The sequence below is a fragment of the Natator depressus genome, chromosome 10 (genome assembly GCF_965152275.1).
Source record: "Natator depressus isolate rNatDep1 chromosome 10, rNatDep2.hap1, whole genome shotgun sequence".
Lineage (NCBI taxonomy): Eukaryota > Metazoa > Chordata > Testudines > Cheloniidae > Natator > Natator depressus.
In genome coordinates, this window is record NC_134243.1 from 60270350 (window position 1) to 60291014 (window position 20665).

Sequence of the window (20665 nt, forward strand, 5' to 3'; positions counted from 1 at the left end):
AGTCTGTCAGGAGTGGGGCAGCAGACTGGTACCAGCAGCCAATATTTCTGCTTCGCTGGAAGACCTAGAGCCAGCTGACATAGCCCAGAAAAAAAGGTAGGTGTAAGCAGAAGATGCACTGATTCAGACCAGTGTTGCTGCTCTGACCTTCCAATGGATTTTGAAGCTGCTCTCCTCAGGAGGAATCCCAGGACCAGTGTGCTAGAGTGAATCATACACCCAACCTCTAGTGCAGCTGCTCACATAGGTACAGGACTTACCCTGTGTACCCAGCTAGTTAGTTAGTTAGTTGGCTGTCCAAAGAGTAGTTAAAATATATTTTAATAATCTAAGGAAATACCTGCTCAATGACACACTTGTACAGTAACCTAATTCTAAGCCTCCTCACAACCCATATTCTAGTTATTTACTATTTTTAAATATTGGTACGTAACAGCACTGTAGTGCTTCACAAAAAACTAACTCTTCAACTTGATAGCATCCCTGAGACATAGCTAGAGAAACAGATTGAAAGGACCAAGCTGGGCTCTCGCCCAAGTTGAAAGAGCTGTTTGTAAACAAATCTGTGATTAGAAACTAACAGTTCCTAGGTTACCGAGGAGTGAATCTGAAAACATTACCCTTTAGTTATAAGAGGGAGCTGGTTAGAGCCAAATTGTCCCATTATCATTGAGGTGAGGAGGATGATCTTTTAGGTTAGCCCCATCTGTGACTTTTTGGGGGGTACTTGACAAGACATTGGCAACAGTTTCCTTACTACAGGACCATACATACATGAATAATTAATCAGCCCAGGTATTTAGTAATCACAAAACACAAAGATACAAAATAAATAAAAAACTTTCTGAAATGCAGAAGTGATCATGGCAGAGATTTTGCATGGCTGCTGGTAAAACTACACCTGCATCATGGTGTCAGAAAGTGATCTGGCCTTTAAGGATTATGGCCTTAGTCCCACCTGTGCTCAGATATTTGACTCCCAGGACATGGGTTTGAGGCCAGGGCTAAGAACTGCCATACTTGGTCAGACCAAAGGTCCATCTAGCCTATTGTGATGCATAGCTAGAAAATAAAATAAATAAATAACCCTCAAAAGACATGTGGGGAGATAATGTTTGTGTTTTTGTGTATTTACGTATGTAAGAGTAGGGTCAACAGTGTAACCAACTATCCCAGTCCATGCTATATTCTGATATCATTTAAATGAATTGTAAACATGGGATATCTTGGTATTCATCTCTCTTTGAAATGTATTGTGAATGGTGGAGGAAAAAGCAAATGGCCTTATGTTAATTCGATAACTAAGTACCGGTGATGGACCTCCTTCAAAGTCATCCTAATTACCTTTTGTTCCCTGAGGAACTCCAACCTGTCAAAAGACATGAAATTGTATAAAAGACCCTTGCGTCCTGATTCTGTCATCTCAGATCTGCTTCATCTTCATCAGAGGAAGTTTGAGTCATAAGACTGAGATCCCAGTTATGCTGGTACAGCCTGAATATGCTATTTGGACATTGGACTATAAACTATGAATTATTTCTGAAATAACTCTTTGCAACTACAAAGCTCACCATCTCTGCTATGAATCTGCAATTCAATGAATTGAACTCATGTCTGTATGTACATTGATCTTTTAACCATACTCTCTCTCTTTTGTTTTTTAATACATTTTAGTTTTGTTAATGAGCATTGGCTGTAGCGTGTATTTGGGTAAGATCTGAAACATTCATTAACCTGGGAGGTAATGCGTCCGATCCTTTGGGATTGGTAGAACCTTTTCTTTTATATGATGAAATAAGATTTACAGAAATTCTCATCATATTTGACATGGGTACCTGGATGGAGGCCTGAGGCTGGATAACTTTAAATGGAACTGTGTTGTTTGGACTTCTGAGTCCCTAGTAAGGTAATAAAGAAGCTGTTTTATGCTGGCTTGGTAAATCTAAGTACAGTATTGGAATACCCACTGGCTTTTTTGGGTTTGGCTGCCCCATTCTTTGCAGTTCACTCTAACTGAGTGACTACAGCTGGCTCCCACTAGGACCCCTGTCACACCTAGTATCCGGTCTTCCCACTAGGACCCCTGTCACACCTAGTATCCGGTCTTCCGACAGTGGCCAATGCCAGGTGCACCAGAGGGAATGAACAGAACAGGTAATCATCGAGTGATCAATCCCTTGTTGCCCTTTCTCATCTTCTGTCAAACAGAAGCTAAAGACATCATCCTGGCTAATAGGCATTGATGGACCTATCCTCCATGAACTTATCTAGTTCTTTTTTAACCCTGTTAGCGTCTTGGTCTTCACAACATCCTCTGGCAAGGAGTTCCACAGGTTGACTGTGTGTTGTGTGAAAAAAATACTTCCTTTTGTTTGTTTTAAACCTGATGCCTATTAATTTCATTTGATAACCCCTACTTCTTGTGTTATGAGACGATAACCTGGGGGTCACCTGCTTCCTGGATGAAAGGCAAACACACAGTAACAATTTAGATCAGATGAAAGGACTGGCTGGCGTTACCTGCAGTGAAGGGCAGATTTAAGAAGGAAAAGGCTCGAGGAGACACCAGAACCCCAGTTTGGAAAAGAAATGTTGAGTCCACCAAGTGGTGAAGAAATTGTAGAGTTGTGGAAAGACTTGTTTTGACTTACGCTAGCATTTGAACTGTAATTTTTTTTTTTAAGTACATCAGCGCCCACCATCCAAAAAAGGTATTATGACTTACAAGCATCTGGGTGTTTGAGAACCCTAAGAGGGGAAAGTGAGGCAGTGTCAGAGGCTGATGCTAGATGGGTTATGACACTGTAATGGCAAGCACTCACCCCTGGAGCACCCTAGGGTGGCCCAGTGTGAACCCATAGTTGTGTCATTGCCTCAGTTTCACCTTATGTGCTATCAGTAAGTTCAGTGAGGCTCTTATATAGTGACTAGTGCCCCTTCAGAGATCTAGTTTATTAATAAATGGCTGAACGCAGTATACAGAGAAGCCTTCACTCCAGCATTGTAGTAGAGGGGTGTTTCTTAGTTAGCCTGCCCCCCACATAACTCCCTCCTTCTTCTCAGTCCAGGCTCTTCACTAGTAAGGCCCTCTCAACCCAGGACCCTTTTCTGGAGTTAGGCCTCCTACCATCACCTGGGGAAGGGTTCTTTCTCTGGACCAGCACATAGTTCCCCAATTACCTGAACACTTTGCTTCTGTCTGAGATCCTTTTGCTAGGACCAGGCCTTCCTAGGGCTTTGCCACTCTTAGAACCAGATATCTTCAGTAACATCTTTCCTTGGTCCCCTGTTCTGGTGAGCTTTCTAACCAGCTTCCCCCAAAAGTCCCTCTCCTCAGGAAAAAGAAAAGAAGTACTTGTGGCACCTTAGAGACTAGCCAATTTATTTGAGCATAAGCTTTCATGAGCTACAGCTCACTTCATCGGATGCATGCTGTGGAAAGTATAGAAGATCTTTTTATACACACAAAGCATGAAAAAGTACTCCTTTAAAGCCCAATATCGATGAAATCATGAGAGTTTCCAATGCCAGCTTGGGTGATTACCCCCATTCTATCAGGCTGCAGAGAGCAGCATCTGTAGATGATTAACATGGGTATTGGGGAATGCTGCCCCTTTTCCTCTCAGACACCTGGGAGTAAGGGGGACCAGCCCCAGTATATACTGACCCTCTCACTTGCTTTCACTGAATAAAATAAAAGCTAGGATAGGTTTTCTAAACTGTCATACCTGGCTAGAGGTGATAGACTGACATAGCAGAAGCAATGGAAGGATTCCCCTTGACTTCAATGGGCTTTGGATTAGGGCTCCCCCCTTTTTTTTTCTACCTGTGGATCGTATGTGTATTTTATTATTTGTTATTTTAAAGACAGAAATGTTTGTACCAAATCTTTATCATTCACTTCTGCCTTGGGAATTCATAACTACATTTAGGTATGGTTTCTCTCTCATACAAAATCAATACAATAAAGCCCCAGACAGAAATACAAGTTATTTCATGATGGCACATCTTGCCATCTTGTATATTTAGACCACAAACAGCTATGAACTATTTCCTTAAGTGTTAGTAATAACAAACAATGTAACTATGCTGCTGGTATGAGTGATGATACTTTTATTCCTAATGTTTATCTGACACATTAAATCAAACAGGAATAAATCCTGAGATTAAACAATAAATTATTTCAGTTAATCACAGTGAAATCCTGTGAATTCACATTTACCTGTAAAAAGAAAAAACTACTGAAGCAACAAAGGGTGGTTCCCCTGATTTGTGTATTAAATATGAACAAAATATAACTGATGCATGCTGCATTGCACAAGCAGTTTACATACTGTATGCATTTGGGTTGCCTGGGGAGTCATGGCCTGATTTTTTGCTGCCTTGTCACTAACACCTGTCCAAAATGGATGTGAAATATTTCTGTTCCGATTCTCACTTTACACAGGTGCGAAGAGCTACCCCATGGCAAAATCCTGCCTTTCAATTTCCTCAGTGCTATGATGATATTAATGTTACATTGGAAGTCAAAAGGCAGAGCCATATGCTGAAGGCTTAAACTGCTGTGTACATTAAAAGAAGCAAACTTGTTGACTCCTTGGGATACATCTGAAGAGAAAGAGCACTTAAAGAAATGGACTAGAACATGACTCTGTATAAATGTATTTGTAAATGTCTATTTATAGGGCATTTTAAAAGGCTACTCCCTTGTATACTTCAGTGAGCAGCAGATGGAGCCACAGCAGGCTCAGAAGAGATTTTTTCTAACTTTTAGGTAATGAGCTTTAATTATCACAGGGCAAACTGTTTATTTTCTTCGCTGCTAGAAAGGTGGTTTTGTATCCTTCTGTCAGATTTAAACTGCAACCTAAATAACACATTTCCTTGCACCTAGTGCAATTTTCCAGAGATGCTTCCTACTAAATGGTTAATTTACCACTGCAATTGTAATTTCTTTGCCATGTGACAAAGACACAATGTGACTGAAAGCAAAAGGTTTTTACTGCAGAGAACACAAATTCAGTAAGAATGGTTTCAGAGTAGCAGCCGTGTTAGTCTGTATCCGCAAAAAGAAAAGGAGTACTTGTGGCACCTTAGAGACTAACCAGTTTATTAGAGCATAAGCTTTCGTGAGCTGCAGCTCACTGCATCCGATGAAGTGAGCTGTAGCTCACGAAAGCTTATGCTCAAATAAATTTGTTAGTTTCGAAGGTGCCACAAGTACCCCTTTTCTTTTCACTAAGAACTGAATTTTCAACAACTGTTATAGGAAAGTTAGAAGACTCGGGTCATAAACAACAGCTCTCCTCCTGTATAAATATCAGAGAGACATATTTTTTAAGGTAGCTTCTGCATTAAGGGTAATGGAGAGGGGCCAATGCTGAAATTCTTCCTCATACACAATACCTACTTTCTCATGCAAAAAGGTGTAGTACACTAGTAGTACTAGTAATAGTAGTAAAACTAGTATGTCCAGATTAGTAAATATCATAAAAATCTTCTAACACAGTATTATATACCAAGGAAAGTACTGCACCAAGACATGGCAACTTTACTACAATTTGCAGACAGAAAGCCTGATCCTGGTTTACAGTAAGACAACTCTAGCAGTACAAAGGAGACTTAAAGAGGGTGGCAATGTACCTTGCACACATTTAAAGACCCTTTTTCACTGGCAGAGTGGTGAAAACTGGACTTGGTATGAATGAGAATCAGGCCCAGAAACATTAAGATTCTTAAATTGAAACAATGATCTTAGACTATTGTTGTTATTTTAAAAACCAAGTCAAATGTGTGAAATCCTGAAAATGCTAAATTACATTAAAAGTTCAAAGATGAAAAGGTTTTGGGAAGGGGGAGGAGCTGAAGGGAGCATATGATGATGGGATCATGGGGTTTATTTCTTGGAGACTTAGCAGGAAAAGACAGAAAGGAGATAAACTAGCAGAGCTGGCTGGAAAATGATTGGGGCAGGGGTTTCCACTGAGAATATCAACTTTTTGTCAAAAAACTGAGAATCTGAAGACTTTTTTTTTCTTTTGGTAACTGAATCCAAAACATTTTGGCCAAAAAACAAAAGAAATTTTGGTTAAAACCAAAAAATATTTTTGGTTTTTAGATTAAAAAAAAATCTATCATTTTGGTGGAAAGCAAATACTTTTCCCAAAAATTTCTTTGCGTCAATTTTCTGAAAAATTAACACTGAAAATTTTCCACTAATCCTAGTTGCTAGGAGTTAAAACTGATATTGCTCTGATGAGAGGAGAAGGCAGCAGGATGTGATAATAGATATGAGAATATGACCGGACGTCAACAGAAGCAAGGATGCAGAGGAAAAAGTGGAGATGGGGAACGTAAGGGAGTTACGCGCCCAAACCACACAGGAATTCAGTGGGAGCCAGATATCTAACTTCCTTAGGCTCCCTTGAAAATCCCAGTTGAGAACAGATCTGTAAAATGAGCTGAGGTGAGGCAGAATATGTGCCTGTGCCCATCTAGCTGTGGGGAGCCAATAAAGCTCTTGAATAAAACAGGGGTGATGAGATGGCGGAGTGGAAAGAGAAAAAGGTGGCTCAAGCAAGGGAGATGGCAGTGGGCAGGATTTGGAGAGAGACATAAGGAACAATATACTTGGTCTAATAGGTCAGCAATTAAAAGAATCTCAATGATCAGTTAAAATAATATGTTGGGCATATCTAACTGGCAAGCAGGGGGATGGAATGGAAAATAAAAAGTTGTGTCTATTTGAATCCTGTCTACCATCTTAGAGCTCCCTATTCACTGGGGCTAAAATAAGCTTAATGAAACTGCCGTGTTAGTCTGTATTCGTAAAAAGAAAAAAGAAAAGGAGTACTTGTGGCACCTTAGAGACTAACCAGTTTATTTGAGCATGAGCTTTCGTGAGCTACAGCTCACTTCATCGGATGCATAGCATGTCGTGGAAACTGCAGAAGACATTATATACACACAGAGACCATGAAACAAAACTTCCTCCCACCCCACTCTCCTGCTGGTAACAGCTTATCTAAAGTGATCATCAAGGAGGGCCATTTCCAGCACAAATCCAGGTTTTCTCACCCTTCCCCCCCCCCCCCACAGACACACATACAAACTCACTCTCCTGCTGGTAATAGCCCATCCCTCTTTGAAACCTCTCTTTATAATGCGCATGATAATCAAGGTGGGTCATTTCCAGCACTAATCCAGGTTTTCTCACCCCCCGCCCAACACACACCCCCCCCTCCAAAAACCACACACACAAACTCACTCTCCTGCTGGCAATAGCTCATCTTACAATGTGCACAGCAATAATCCAAGTTTAACCAGAACGTCTTGGGGGGGGGTTGTAGGAAAAAAACAAGGGGAGATAGGCTACCTTGCATAATGACTTAGCCCCTCCCAGTCTCTATTCAAGCCCAAATTAATAGTATCCAATTTGCAAATGAATTCCAATTCAGCAGTTTCTCGCTGGAGTCTGGATTTGAAGTTTTTTTGCTTTAAGATAGCGACCCTCATGTCTGTGATTGCGTGACCAGAGAGATTGAAGTGTTCTCCGACTGGTTTATGAATGTTATAATTCTTAACATCTGATTTGTGTCCATTTATTCTTTTACGTAGAGACTGTCCAGTTTGACCAATGTACATGGCAGAGGGGCATTGCTGGCACATGATGGCATATATCACATTGGTGGATGTGCAGGTGAACGAGCCTCTGATAGTGTGGCTGATGTTGTTAGGCCCTGTGATGGTGTCCCCTGAATAGATATGTGGGCACAGTTGGCAACGGGCTTTGTTGCAAGGATAGGTTCCTGGGTTAGTGGTTCTGTTGTGTGGTATGTGGTTGTTGGTGAGTATTCGCTTCAGGTTGGGGGGCTGTCTGTAGGCAAGGACTGGCCTTTCTCCCAAGATTTGTGAGAGTGTTGGGTCATCCTTCAGGATAGGTTGTAGATCCTTAATAATGTGTTGGAGGGGTTTTAGTTGGGGGCTGAAGGTGACGGCTAGTGGCGTTCTGTTATTTTCTTTGTTAGGCCTGTCCTGTAGTAGGTGACTTCTGGGAACTCTTCTGGCTCTATCAATCTGTTTCTTCACTTCCGCAGGTGGGTATTGTAGTTGTAAGAATGCTTGATAGAGATCTTGTAGGTGTTTGTCTCTGTCTGAGGGGTTGGAGCAAATGCGGTTGTATCGCAGAGCTTGGCTGTAGACGATGGATCGTGTGGTGTGGTCAGGGTGAAAGCTGGAGGCATGTAGGTAGGAATAGCGGTCAGTAGGTTTCCGGTATAGGGTGGTGTTGATGTGACCATCGTTTATTAGCACTGTAGTGTCCAGGAAGTGGATCTCTTGTGTGGACTGGACCAGGCTGAGGTTAATGGTGGGATGGAAATTGTTGAAATCATGGTGGAATTCCTCAAGGGCTTCTTTTCCATGGGTCCAGATGATGAAGATGTCATCAATATAGCGCAAGTAAAGTAGGGGCGTTAGGGGACGAGAGCTGAGGAAGCGTTGTTCTAAATCAGCCATAAAAATGTTGGCATACTGTGGGGCCATGCGGGTACCCATAGCAGTGCCGCTGATCTGAAGGTATACATTGTCCCCAAATGTGAAATAGTTATGGGTAAGGACAAAGTCACAAAGTTCAGCCACCAGGTTAGCCGTGACATTATCGGGGATAGTGTTCTTGATGGCTTGTAGTCCATCTTTGTGTGGAATGTTGGTGTAGAGGGCTTCTACATCCATAGTGGCCAGGATGGTGTTATCAGGAAGATCACCAATGGATTGTAGTTTCCTCAGGAAGTCAGTGGTGTCTCGAAGGTAGCTGGGAGTGCTGGTAGCGTAGGGCCTGAGGAGTGAGTCTACATAGCCGGACAATCCTGCTGTCAGGGTGCCAATGCCTGAGATGATGGGGCGCCCAGGATTTCCAGGTTTATGGATGTTGGGTAGTAGATAGAATATCCCAGGTCGGGGTTCCAGGGGTGTGTCTGTGCGGATTTGATCTTGTGCTTTTTCAGGAAGTTTCTTGAGCAAATGCTGTAGATGCTTTTGGTAACTCTCAGTGGGATCAGAGGGTAATGGCTTGTAGAAAGTGGTGTTGGAGAGCTGCCGAGCAGCCTCTTGTTCATATTCCGACCTATTCATGATGACAACAGCACCTCCTTTGTCAGCCTTTTTGATTATGATGTCAGAGTTGTTTCTGAGGCTGTGGATGGCATTGTGTTCTGCACGGCTGAGGTTATGGGGCAAGTGATGCTGCTTTTCCACAATTTCAGCCCGTGCACGTCGGCGGAAGCACTCTATGTAGAAGTCCAGTCTGCTGTTTCGACCTTCAGGAGGAGTCCACCTAGAATCCTTCTTTTTGTAATGTTGATAGGCAGGCCTCTGTGGATCATTATGTTGTTCAGAGGTATTTTGGAAATATTCCTTGAGTCGGAGACGTCAAAAATAGGATTCTAGGTCACCATAGAACTGTATCATGTTCGAGGGGGTGGAGGGGCAGAAGGAGAGACCTGGGAGTGGCTAAGTCATTATGCAAGGTAGCCTATCTCCCCTTGTTTTTTTCCTACAACCCCCCCCCCAAGACGTTCTGGTTAAACTTGGATTATTGCTGTGCACATTGTAAGATGAGCTATTGCCAGCAGGAGAGTGAGTTTGTGTGTGTGGTTTTTGGAGGGGTGTGTGTGTGGGGGGGGGTGAGAAAACCTGGATTAGTGCTGGAAATGACCCACCTTGATTATCATGCGCATTATAAAGAGAGGTTTCAAAGAGGGATGGGCTATTACCAGCAGGAGAGTGAGTTTGTATGTGTGTCTGTGGGGAAGGGGGGGGGAAGGGTGAGAAAACCTGGATTTGTGCTGGAAATGGCCCTCCTTGATGATCACTTTAGATAAGCTGTTACCAGCAGGAGAGTGGGGCGGGAGGAAGTTTTGTTTCATGGTCTCTGTGTGTATATAATGTCTTCTGCAGTTTCCACGATATGCTATGCATCCGATGAAGTGAGCTGTAGCTCACGAAAGCTCATGCTCAAATAAACTGGTTAGTCTCTAAGGTGCCACAAGTACTCCTTTTCTTTTTTCTTTTTACTTAATGAAACTGGATCACAAAGGCTTCTTCTCCCCTCGATCTGCATTCTGGCAGAACAGCTCAGACCACTTACTTTGCCTGGATCCTGAGGCCAGGGGCTAGCCCATGTTCTCCCTGAGCTAGATTTCCCCTTCCCTGTAGCTGCTGGCTGTGTTTGGTCATAGAGTTCATTATCAATTTTCAATTGTATCAACATAGCCATGACACAATGCAAACTAATTGACAAGAAATCTCTGTTACTTACAACATAAAGTCTTGTTCCCAGCAAGGTTCACTTCCTTTTCTGTTTATTGTGGTGCTTTTTAGATTTTGGATTTTTAAAACAACATAGGTATTAAATGTGTCTGAAACAGAAACAACAAACAAATTAACTACCTTTCATTATTTTGTGCTAGGAGCTGGGGGCATTGACTTAGGCTTGTGGAGTTCACACTATGGGGCTAAGAATAGCAGTGTAGCCTTTCCATCTTGGCTGGAGCCTGGGCTCTGAGACCCACCCCCCTCGCCGGGTTTCAGAGCCAAGGCACCAGCCTAAGTGCAAACATCTATGCTGCTATGTTTAGCTCTGTAGCGAGGGTCCCCAAGACCAAGTCAGTTGATCAAAGCTCTGAGACTCACAGCCACAGTTTTTGTTTGTTTGGGTTTTTTTTACAGTGTAAACATACCCTTAAACTCCCAGTACCTTGGAGTTAACTCTAACTACTATACAACCCACACAGAGATGCCTCTCAGTTCTGTGGCTTAGCTATGAAACCCCCATTAATTCTGAATATGGCTCTCTGTGTAGCAAAATAAGTTAAAACAAAACATTCCTAAAGCAGCTAGAGGTATGAATTGTGTCTGGTGTCCACTGTATAAAATGTGAATAAGTTGTTTTTCTAGCAGGAGCATATTCGATAGGAAGTCGTTAGTTCTCTAATATTTAGGTGTGGACAAAAGTGGTGCATTATTTACAGAAAGAGACGCCTTCCTTGTTTAGGTGGCAGTAGTTACAAAACATCATGAGAAAAGCCCAGCTCCTCAAAGGTATTTAGGTGCCTAGCTCCCATTGAAATCAATGGGTAAATAAGTTGTACATGCATTTTTGCATGTGCAAAAATGGAGGCCATGTCTGAAAACCTGCCCCACATTATGCATATTAGAGTAAATGTTACGTCAAGATACTTCCAAATCACGTTGAGTTACATTATATGACTGTCTACATTGCAATGAACAGAATGAAATCACAGAAGTACAAAAATAGGCACCAATGTAAATCTAAATGTGGTAGCAAAGTTGTCCCTTCCAATAAATGGTAAGATGCTTATGGCTCAGTCCTCAGTTGCATCACAGCAGAATTTGATGCTGCTGTTGTTAGGGGATGCAAAGGTGGCTGTAAACCATCTTTCAATGTCCTCGATCTTGGGGCGGGATAAAGATCAAACTGGTCTCTGGCACAAAATAGAGCAGCCAATTCCTGGTTTGGTTCAGTACCATCACTAACTTCTACAGCCTTCATTTAAAGATCTGCATTTAATTAATATGCATTGTTAAAGTTTTCAGAGAGGTTGATAACCATAACAGCTAGCGCATGATAATATTTCATTAAGGCACACTGGCATTTTAAACCAGTGTGGATTTGTGAGGTGGAGTCCAAAATGCAGGCTACACCCTGTAGGCTACTCTGTGATGCCACTTGACCAATAGGCCAGGTCTGCCAAAAGGGGAGCTCTTACAGGACAACAAATTAATTGGAACAAATTAGTGTGAATAAACTAAGTCATCATTCACCAAGTCATCTATTTATTTTCTTTGTCAATGTACCAAGCATCTCAAATATCATGTCATTGCTCTCAGACTGAACAAACTATTAACAAAGTCAATATAGGTTTAGAAATCTGAAGAGGCTGTTTGTGGATTAAAAGCTTTCAATATATGATTCATTTATTATGCAGGGTAACTCTCTGAATACGCCAAATAACCTGACAGAGAATGAAAATTGCAAATTTTCTGTATCTTTGCTGCATGTCATCTTTATTTTATGTTTTGATTTTTTTGTAGTTTTTGGGCTTGTGCATCAGACTGTATGAGCATTGGGAAGGGATACACATCAATCATAAATTAGTTGCCTAATTCTAGTGATTCTGAACACCACCATCAAAAATCTAATCTTCTATCTCCAAAAAACAAATATCAAAAACATAAATACCCTTCATCCAATATTAAAGCTAACATCTTTTCAAATATTCAGTGCAATTTGAAAATGCAGCCAGAATGGATGAGAAACAGAGCAATTAGACAGGCAGATTAACCTTTAAAATCATGTATTTAAGAATCTCTATTCAATCCACCTTTAACTCCAGGCTTTCATCCACATTTGACAGATTCACTCCCCTCTCACACTGAAGTCTATCTCACCAGTATTCAAACTTGGCTCACATTTCTGTTGCTTCCCCAGCACCTTTTCCCACATAGCTGAGTACCTCTGAAGAAAATCTTGACTTGCTGAACTATCATTTTTTCTTCTCTTACTTCAGCTCTGTTATCTACCATGTTCAAGCAGCTGCTTCTCCTTGATTGACTCCTATGCTTAAGACCTCAGTGTCTCTTCTCTGCATTTGAATGTCCCCACAGTGCTTCTCCCCCATCTCTCTCTCCCTCCCTGAAATCTCACCAGCTACTTTTGGAAAAGAGAGAGAAGGTGAGTGAGGTAATATCTTTTATTGGACCAACTTAAGAAAACTTAAGAAAAAGAGACATTTGTAATACATCCTTTACCACGTGCCTCCGTGCACACACAGAGACATACACAAAACCCTTAAATTATAACAATGCAGATTCTGAGCCACATTCACTGATAAACCCTGGTGGTGAAAAGCAGCTGTAAATTCCAGTTAACTAGCTACTTGAAGATTGGAATCTTTCGTAGCCCAAATCAGCCATAGCACTTTCTATGTCACTTCCCTTTCTGTCCAATTCAGGGTCCACAGTTGGGGGAAATGGAGCACTATTGGGTCATCCCTTTGCCTAGCTCATCCCTGACTATTGTAATGGCCCAGTGGAGCTATGGCCAGCCAACACAAGACAGAATAGCCTTACAGCTGTTCTACCTCACATGAAGAAGAGGACTGGCAGGAGTGGAACAGTGGGAACATACGGGTGGCTTAAGACCACCTCTACCTCCCACATATAGGCACCTCTTCTGCAGTTCCTCAAGAATGGGAACTCTGGCCCTTTATCTCTGAATATATCTTTCAGTCTGCATCACTGTTAGCCTTGATAATAGCTAGTGCTAAATAACATTCAGAGGTCAATTTAAATGTTTTATTTAATTTATCAAGCAGTGCTATAAATGTAAGCATCTATTGTAAATTAGAGCACAGATGAAACATAACATTTGCTGGATCTTGTGCAATCATTTTATGTGACAATATTATGCATAATGACAGCGAAAAGAAATGTCACCATGTTCTACGCTTCACAAATGCAGATGTAACTAATAATGACTGTGCTTCTCAATGAGTTAAATGAGAATCATATTCTGAGACAGTGGCTTAAATGTGGTAGTTCAAATGACCTCAACATTCACCTCTCTTTAATCCAAGTAATTTAAAACAATCTGCACGGGTTACCACAGGGCAGTATTAGCCAGTCAGCCATATTTTAGTACACTAGTACACTTATCAGTTTATAGATGAGCTTCTCGAGAGAACTAATCATTACACAGAATTAGTTTACTTCAAGAACCTCAGTTTTCAGAACAGGCTGGACATTAATTCCATGACATCTTTGGAATCCAATCTGTCCTTTGAGATACCTAGCAGGTTAACATGGGAATTAATTTACGCACCACTAAAAAATGAGGTACACTTTGGAGACTGAATATCTGCTTATTCACTAAATATGTAAGTGGTGTACAAGGCCAGAGGTACGTGCAAAATCGCTGATAGGAGTGGCAGGTTCCTAGTCTATTATCAAGTACTATTCATTCTTGTATACAAGAAGGCATACATTGTTTCCCTCCACCCACCACTGTTGCTCAGACGTTCTTGTCAACCGCTGGAAATGGCCCACCTTGATTATCACTACAAAAGGTTTTTTCCCCCCGCTCTCTTGCTGGTAATAGCTCACTTTAAGTGATCACTCTTGTTACAGTGTGTATGGTAATACCCATTGGTTCATGTTCTCTATGTATATAAATCTCCCCACTGTATTTTCCACTGAATGCATCCGATGAAGTGAGCTGTAGCTCACGAAAGCTTATGCTCAGATAAATTTGTTAGTTTCTAAGGTGCCACAAGTACTCCTTTTCTTATTGTTTCCTAACAATGTCCTGGAGTGCCCCAAGTTAAAGGTAATGTATTATTTTATTTTATTGTTATGCCAAATCTTGAAGTCCTTATTCAGGTTTTAATCTGCATTTGACTACACAGATCACTGAAATGTTTGTGTCTGCCTGAGTCTGGTCTTGCCTCTCTAGCCATTGTCCAGCCCTTGACCCTAGAGGCTGACTGAAAACAATCCCAGGCATCCAGATTTTGCTCAAGGTCATGGGTTAGTGCTCCCATCTGAACCAGCCAGCTACAGATCTATGGGGCTTCTGCTCCCATCCATACTTCTCTATTGTCCTCAATGGGCACATTCAGGCACAGTCCCTGCTCACCTTTGGTGAAGCTGCAAACTCTGCACCACCAATATCTCCCGCTTCCCCCATCACAATGGTTTCACTTCTCTCAGGACCTTCTGTCTGCTTTCTTCCCATGCAAATGTACACTTCAAGCATTAGTATGGTAGAAAATAACATTAGCAAATGTTATGTCACATTATGGACCTTAATCTGGTTTGGAAAGTGCTGTGATTCATTTATCTCCCTGTAAATAGTAGAAAAATTTGCATAGTAAACTTGCATGTCCTTATTTCTTTTGCCCTGGATAGATTGAGGACCTACCGCTATTTCTAGCTTAAACAGATTTACTTTAGCACAATGCATATTTGCTCTTAAAAGAAAAAAAAAAGGTGGTTGTCTAAATTTAGAGTATGGGAAGTCAAACTTACCAGCAGCGCCATTCAACCGTCCTTTTTTCACTATTAAAAATAAAAAGAGAAATACATGTAACTATATTAATTCCTATAATACTTTTAGAAGATTCTTAACTGCAAATATTCTTTTAAAAACTAAGAAATTTCAGTCTTTTAAAAAATTATTCATCATTTAAAGATACAAATGAGGTCTATATCAAAGTCGTATCTGTATTAATATATCATAATATAAGGCAAAATTACATAATCAGAGCAATCTTATATTACAATATTGTCCACATTTTTGTCAAGAGGATAAGATCTCTAAATATCTTGAGGAAAAAGAAAAAAATTGTCTTAAGTAAATACCTGGTATATAAATACAATATAACAAGCATTGATTTAATGACATAATAAACCATACTAAACAACTGACTTTAGTAATAATTTATTTCAGACACCACCGGCCTTTGAAAGATCCATGCACCTTACTGGCTCCGGAGCTAAAATTTTAACTGGAAGTTATGAAATGCCATGTTAGGTTTTCCATAGCAGCATAAAGATTATACTGTCTGCTTCTTTTCCAATTACCATTTATGATAACTACTGTAAGTTGGGGGAACTCAGCAGAGCAGCGTGGTGGTAAGCTCTCATTGGCATACCAACAATGATACTGGCTGAGATTAACTGAAGGCCATTGGAGGGTGCAAATACAAGGGTGAATTCCCACCCCCAAATAGGATGGTTGCATACAATCCTATGGAGTTAAGAATCAGCATTTGGGCCACTAAGATTTTATAAAAATGCTGCTGTGCTTCCTTTTAGAATAAGTTAGGTATTTTAATAAGGTGTCATTTACAGCATGGTATTTTTAGAAACAACTCATATGTGGCAAAGCCACACTGCTGTGAAATTAATAAAACTCCAAGGATTTATTTCTCATTACAGCTAAAAATAGGCACCATTTCAGCAAGAATAGCTTGTGTCATGAACAGAAGCCAAAATTACTTGGCTACCGCTATATGTGTCACATTTATTGTTCATAAACATGATATATGGGTCTGAGCTGGAGTCAAGCCAGGATCCAGGGTTCAAGCCCTATTACTTTGCAATGTAGATGTAGCCCCACTTGGACTCTTCCTCTGGGAATATGCCAATAGTATCCCATAATCCTACAGGCTGACTTTCTTAGTCATCTGGATAGTCAAGTTTTCCCATGCTGTACCATGAACAAAGGGCTAAAGCAGTAACATTTTGGGAGGGCATTAGGAAATCTTGGATATGGGTGGTTGGACTTAGGCCTGCATAAAGCAGTATAGACACTGGAGCCCCAGGTTGGTACCCAGTGTTCAACAATTCTTAGCCTGAGGGTACAAACACATGTAGACACTCAAGCCCTAGATTAACAGGCCAGGGTTCTACTAACTCTTTCCGATGAATGCAATAGGACTTATTCATCACTCCAAGGGAAGGTACCACCAGCATCACTGGCCATGTTCCTACCAGGTTGAGTTCTGATTTTGTCAAAACCAAGAGAGAGATCAGATTTTAGTAGCCTATAAACTGAGGCATTGGCTATAAGGACCACCCTCCTTACTGGCCACACCATTCCAAAGCCACTCTCTCTTACTACAGGAAACTTTCAACCAGGTTCTGTTATGAAAAGCTACTGTGTAAAGACAGAATTGTAGTATTCTATGCTGATTCTCTCCCAATTATTTCTAGATCAAGTGTGTTTGGTTTACAAGTAAAAAGATGAGGGCTGGGGATTGTCTGGCTGCCACCTGCACATACTTGATAATTCTGTTGATGATGCACAAAGATAAATAGCATCTATCTCATTCAGTTCCTAGCTCTGATGACTCAGCAATGGTATTAGGAGCAAAAACAGGACACCCATATTTCTGTCAATGAAGTAAGCAGGTGTGATAGAAGCCCATAGGGACCACGTCTGTGGAGAATAAAGTATATGTTTACATGTTAAAGGGCACATAGGCTGGAAAGAGTTAAGATTTTTTCCAGGATTCTCTTCCCCACCCATCAGTTAATTGCATTGGCAAGATGCCATGTTTGTAATATGCATAAGGAAACATAAGACTGTCCCTAAGTCTCTGGATCAATATTTAGTTTTTGTGAGGAGGTGGAATTAAAAATGAGTATGGTCTGGAAACAGAGACAGAAGGTGAAGTTCCTTTGAAGTTTGAGTGCAGACTGAAGGGAGACAAATGCCATGAAACTTGAATGACTCTGTGTCAGAAAGGATGAGAAGCTGAAACAAGAGCTGTAAGATTCCATTAGCATTTAATGCTTCCTGTCTCTGCAGTTGAAAAAGAAGACTGTATTCAGAGACAGGCAAATTCTCCTTCCTCAGAGTCCCACCACAAGAAGAAACATTACTATGGTCAGGGAACGAAGAAGAGTAAGGAGGAAAAAACCAGCATATTCTACATGTCATATTGTGGCTGAAACCCTGGGCCTTAGAAGGTCAACTGTACTGGGTCACTATGGTCTATACTGTACCTGGGGCAGAATGCACAAGGAACTTTTCCTCTCAACTGTGCTATCCTCCCCATATGCAATCCTGCGCTCTGGGGAGTCCAGGGAGTTCTGTCTGAGTGGAGAAAGAGGAAGGTGGTGGCTTTATTCCACCTTTGCCCCAGCCACCAGAGCTGGCTGCTGTGAAGAAGAGAGAATGCAGCACCACCAGAGGGTGCTCTGCATACTCACCTTATGTTCTGAGAAACTCCAGGGGATTTCTGAGGTACAGGCCTCCCCGAGCTTCACCTGGGGCAGCATGATTCCACGCATCTACAATACTGGGCTAGGTCTACACAATATGGCCCCATGAATAAAGAGTTTGTACACAATCTAAATAAACCTCATATGAGACTCAGCATCCTATAAAGACCATTACAAGTCCTCACTTATAACTGTAGGTGGGGATCACTAACACTAAACAATGTCTAGGAGGAAGTAAATATACTGGGCAGACCCTGTGAAGCCTCATACAAGCACTGCTGGTATCAGACGGCTGACCCTTTGAAGATTCCCAGCCTACTTGTGACAGGCTCCACAGAAGAGAACAAGCCAATCCAAGACAACCTGGGCATAATTAACTGCCTAAATAGCTGGAAGGCAGTTAATTCAGTAAGGGGTACCTGGGCCTAATAAGAGGCTTAGGAGAACTTAGTTGAACAAAGGTCCTGAATAGAAAGGAAGCTCCAGAGGAGGGGAGCTTGAATGAGGCAATAGCTTTTCCAGGTAGGGAGGTCTAGGAGAGACTGAACAAGCAAGAGAAAGACTACAAAGCTTTCCAGGCAGGGAGGCCTGGGAGAGACCCGAGCAAATGGGGGAAGGACTGGAGAGCTCTCCAGACAGCTGAGAAAACTGAGGCCTTCTACCAGTAACTTCTTCTGCAGTAAACTAGAGACTTTTGGTTTAGAACTTTTAATTTTTATCCTGACTCTGAGGTAAGAGCCTTTTAACCCCTTGTACAAGTGCTCCTTTCAGAAGGCTTTATTAAAGGGAGATTCTCTGCTAGAAAGCAGAGCGTTTAGCTTCTCCTTGATCAGGGTGTTTGAGTGACCTCATTGTTACCTCCTTCAGGATGGGAAATTGAGATGGGACACAGCAGAGCCACACTCACCTCTTAGGGAGTGCTTGGGAGGTGACAGTAACCCTTCTACAGCTTGTGGCCACCAGACTCTTCTTGCTGTGTTGCACAATCCTGTCTAATATTCAATGTATATTAATACCTATGCTCTATAGACATTGCCATAGTATTGTGTAAGCGACCACTTCAACTATTTAGCAGATGGACATAATGTGGAGTGAGTATGGTGTGACATCCATCAACTGGGCTCTGAGTCCAGTGTGTATCTCAAGAACATCTATGGAGAATAATCACTCAAAAAGCTCACAGGGTTTGCATAATCTAAATTAGCTCCCATTGCCATCTAAAGATGTGGGCTGTACATAGGCATGTATATGTCGGTGGGGAAAGATGTTATCTAGCCTTTACCAACTAGAAAGCAAACATGTTAGGTTCTGACTTGTAATAGATCTGCTTTCTTGTCACTTCCATTGATCAAGAAAGCCCCAGGACTACCAGCAGCGCTGCTCATTTTGAAGTCACACTTGTTAAAATCCAACCGTGTCATCATTTCAAAGTCAAATATGTCGTTTAAAGTTTAGTAAAAATTGGATTTTAAAAACAGGAAGAGAGTTCTAAACTTTTCCCACCAATCCAATCTACGAAGAGAGACAGATTTAATGGGCACAAAACAGCTGCTACTACCACCATGTAAAAGTAAAACTTGTGCTATACATGCATTAGTACATAGCCATATATTTCACTATTGAATCTGACACTGCAGTAGGTAATTGTCAATAAATAAGAATAAAATATCAGGACTCTCTGCTGAAGACCCCTCTCCTACCACCCTAATCTCTACATTTCCCCACATCTCTTCTCTTTCCCCTTCTCTTCCATCCTTCTTTCCCTTCAGCCCCAAAACCATCTCCCAAATTGGACTACACTGGCACTACAGCTCTGTTCAACAACCCCATCACTTCTCAAACTCAGTGGAAACTTTTACTCTCAGGCCTTAGGAGGAGATGCTATCAAACTGTCTCAATGTGAGCCACAGGCATATGCTGGAGCTGAGCCCAATCAAAGCAGCCGTTGAACCAGCCTGCAAATGCTTAAAAACTCTGTAGAATTTACAGATGCTTGGAGTCTGTCTCATGGGGAAGCTATGCAACAAATATCCCTATTCTCGTTAATAAGTAGTGCACATCTACGCTTCACAGAGATGTACTTAGCAAGTGCCTACAAAAAGCTTCTTACTCTGATGAATGATCTGGTTATTAAACACTTACCTTTTACACAGAGAAGTTCCATTCAAGCAGAAGATTATTTTAAAGAATAACTAAGAAAAAATCAAACTCCTATTACAACAGGATGAGGTTTATTCCTGCTTTGATGATCACTGTTACAGAGAGAGGGAGGATGGAGAGAAAGTGTGTGTGTTGGAGTGTTTCCTTCTTCCCTCAGCCTGCTCTCATGTTTCACTGGACCAAAGCCAGACATTTGACCAATGGGTTTAAAGATCAATCCCAAATCCTTCCTCTCTGTATATACAGTATGAGAGATGGGAATGGAGTAGAGAGAGATTACAGCCGTTTCTTCACCCTCCCTGCTTCATTTGTTTATACAGCTGCCTTTAGCCTAAAGGCAGTTCTGGGTGTCAGCCCTGCCAGCAATAATACAAATGCAGTGTGAGATGAGATGACATGTATTAGTTCAGTTACTTTGCAGAATATTTAAACTTTGATTTTAACAAGTAAAAAGCATTTGAAGTGGAAGATGGGATGGTTAAAACAGTTAATATAATCTAGATAGATCTTCACATAGAAAACCCTAGTTTTGCTACAGTCTATGCCATGCTAAATCAGGCTGCTGGGCTTGTTTTTCTAGAGTACAGTGCAAAGGAATGCCTGTGCAATCACATGGAAAAACAAAGTAAGTTTAATGGTCTTCTCAAAATCCATTGTCTCCCTTTGCTATTCTAAAAGGATATAGCATATTAGT

General features: G+C 41.4%; 1 protein-coding gene across 1 annotated transcript in view; it reads right to left on the reverse strand.

The window, feature by feature from the left end:
- Positions 1–20076, reverse strand: part of LOC141994674 (protein unc-13 homolog A-like) — a 70760-nt gene extending 50684 nt beyond the window's left edge. The window contains exons 1-3 of the mRNA XM_074964905.1: positions 19954–20076; positions 15109–15138; positions 10319–10418 (exon numbers count right to left, since the gene is read on the reverse strand). Coding sequence (XP_074821006.1) covers positions 10319–10418; positions 15109–15138; positions 19954–19975 — 152 coding nt within the window. The 5' untranslated portion in view covers positions 19976–20076. The remainder of the gene's footprint in view (positions 1–10318; positions 10419–15108; positions 15139–19953) is intronic.
- Between the last annotated feature and the right edge of the window lie 589 nt (positions 20077–20665).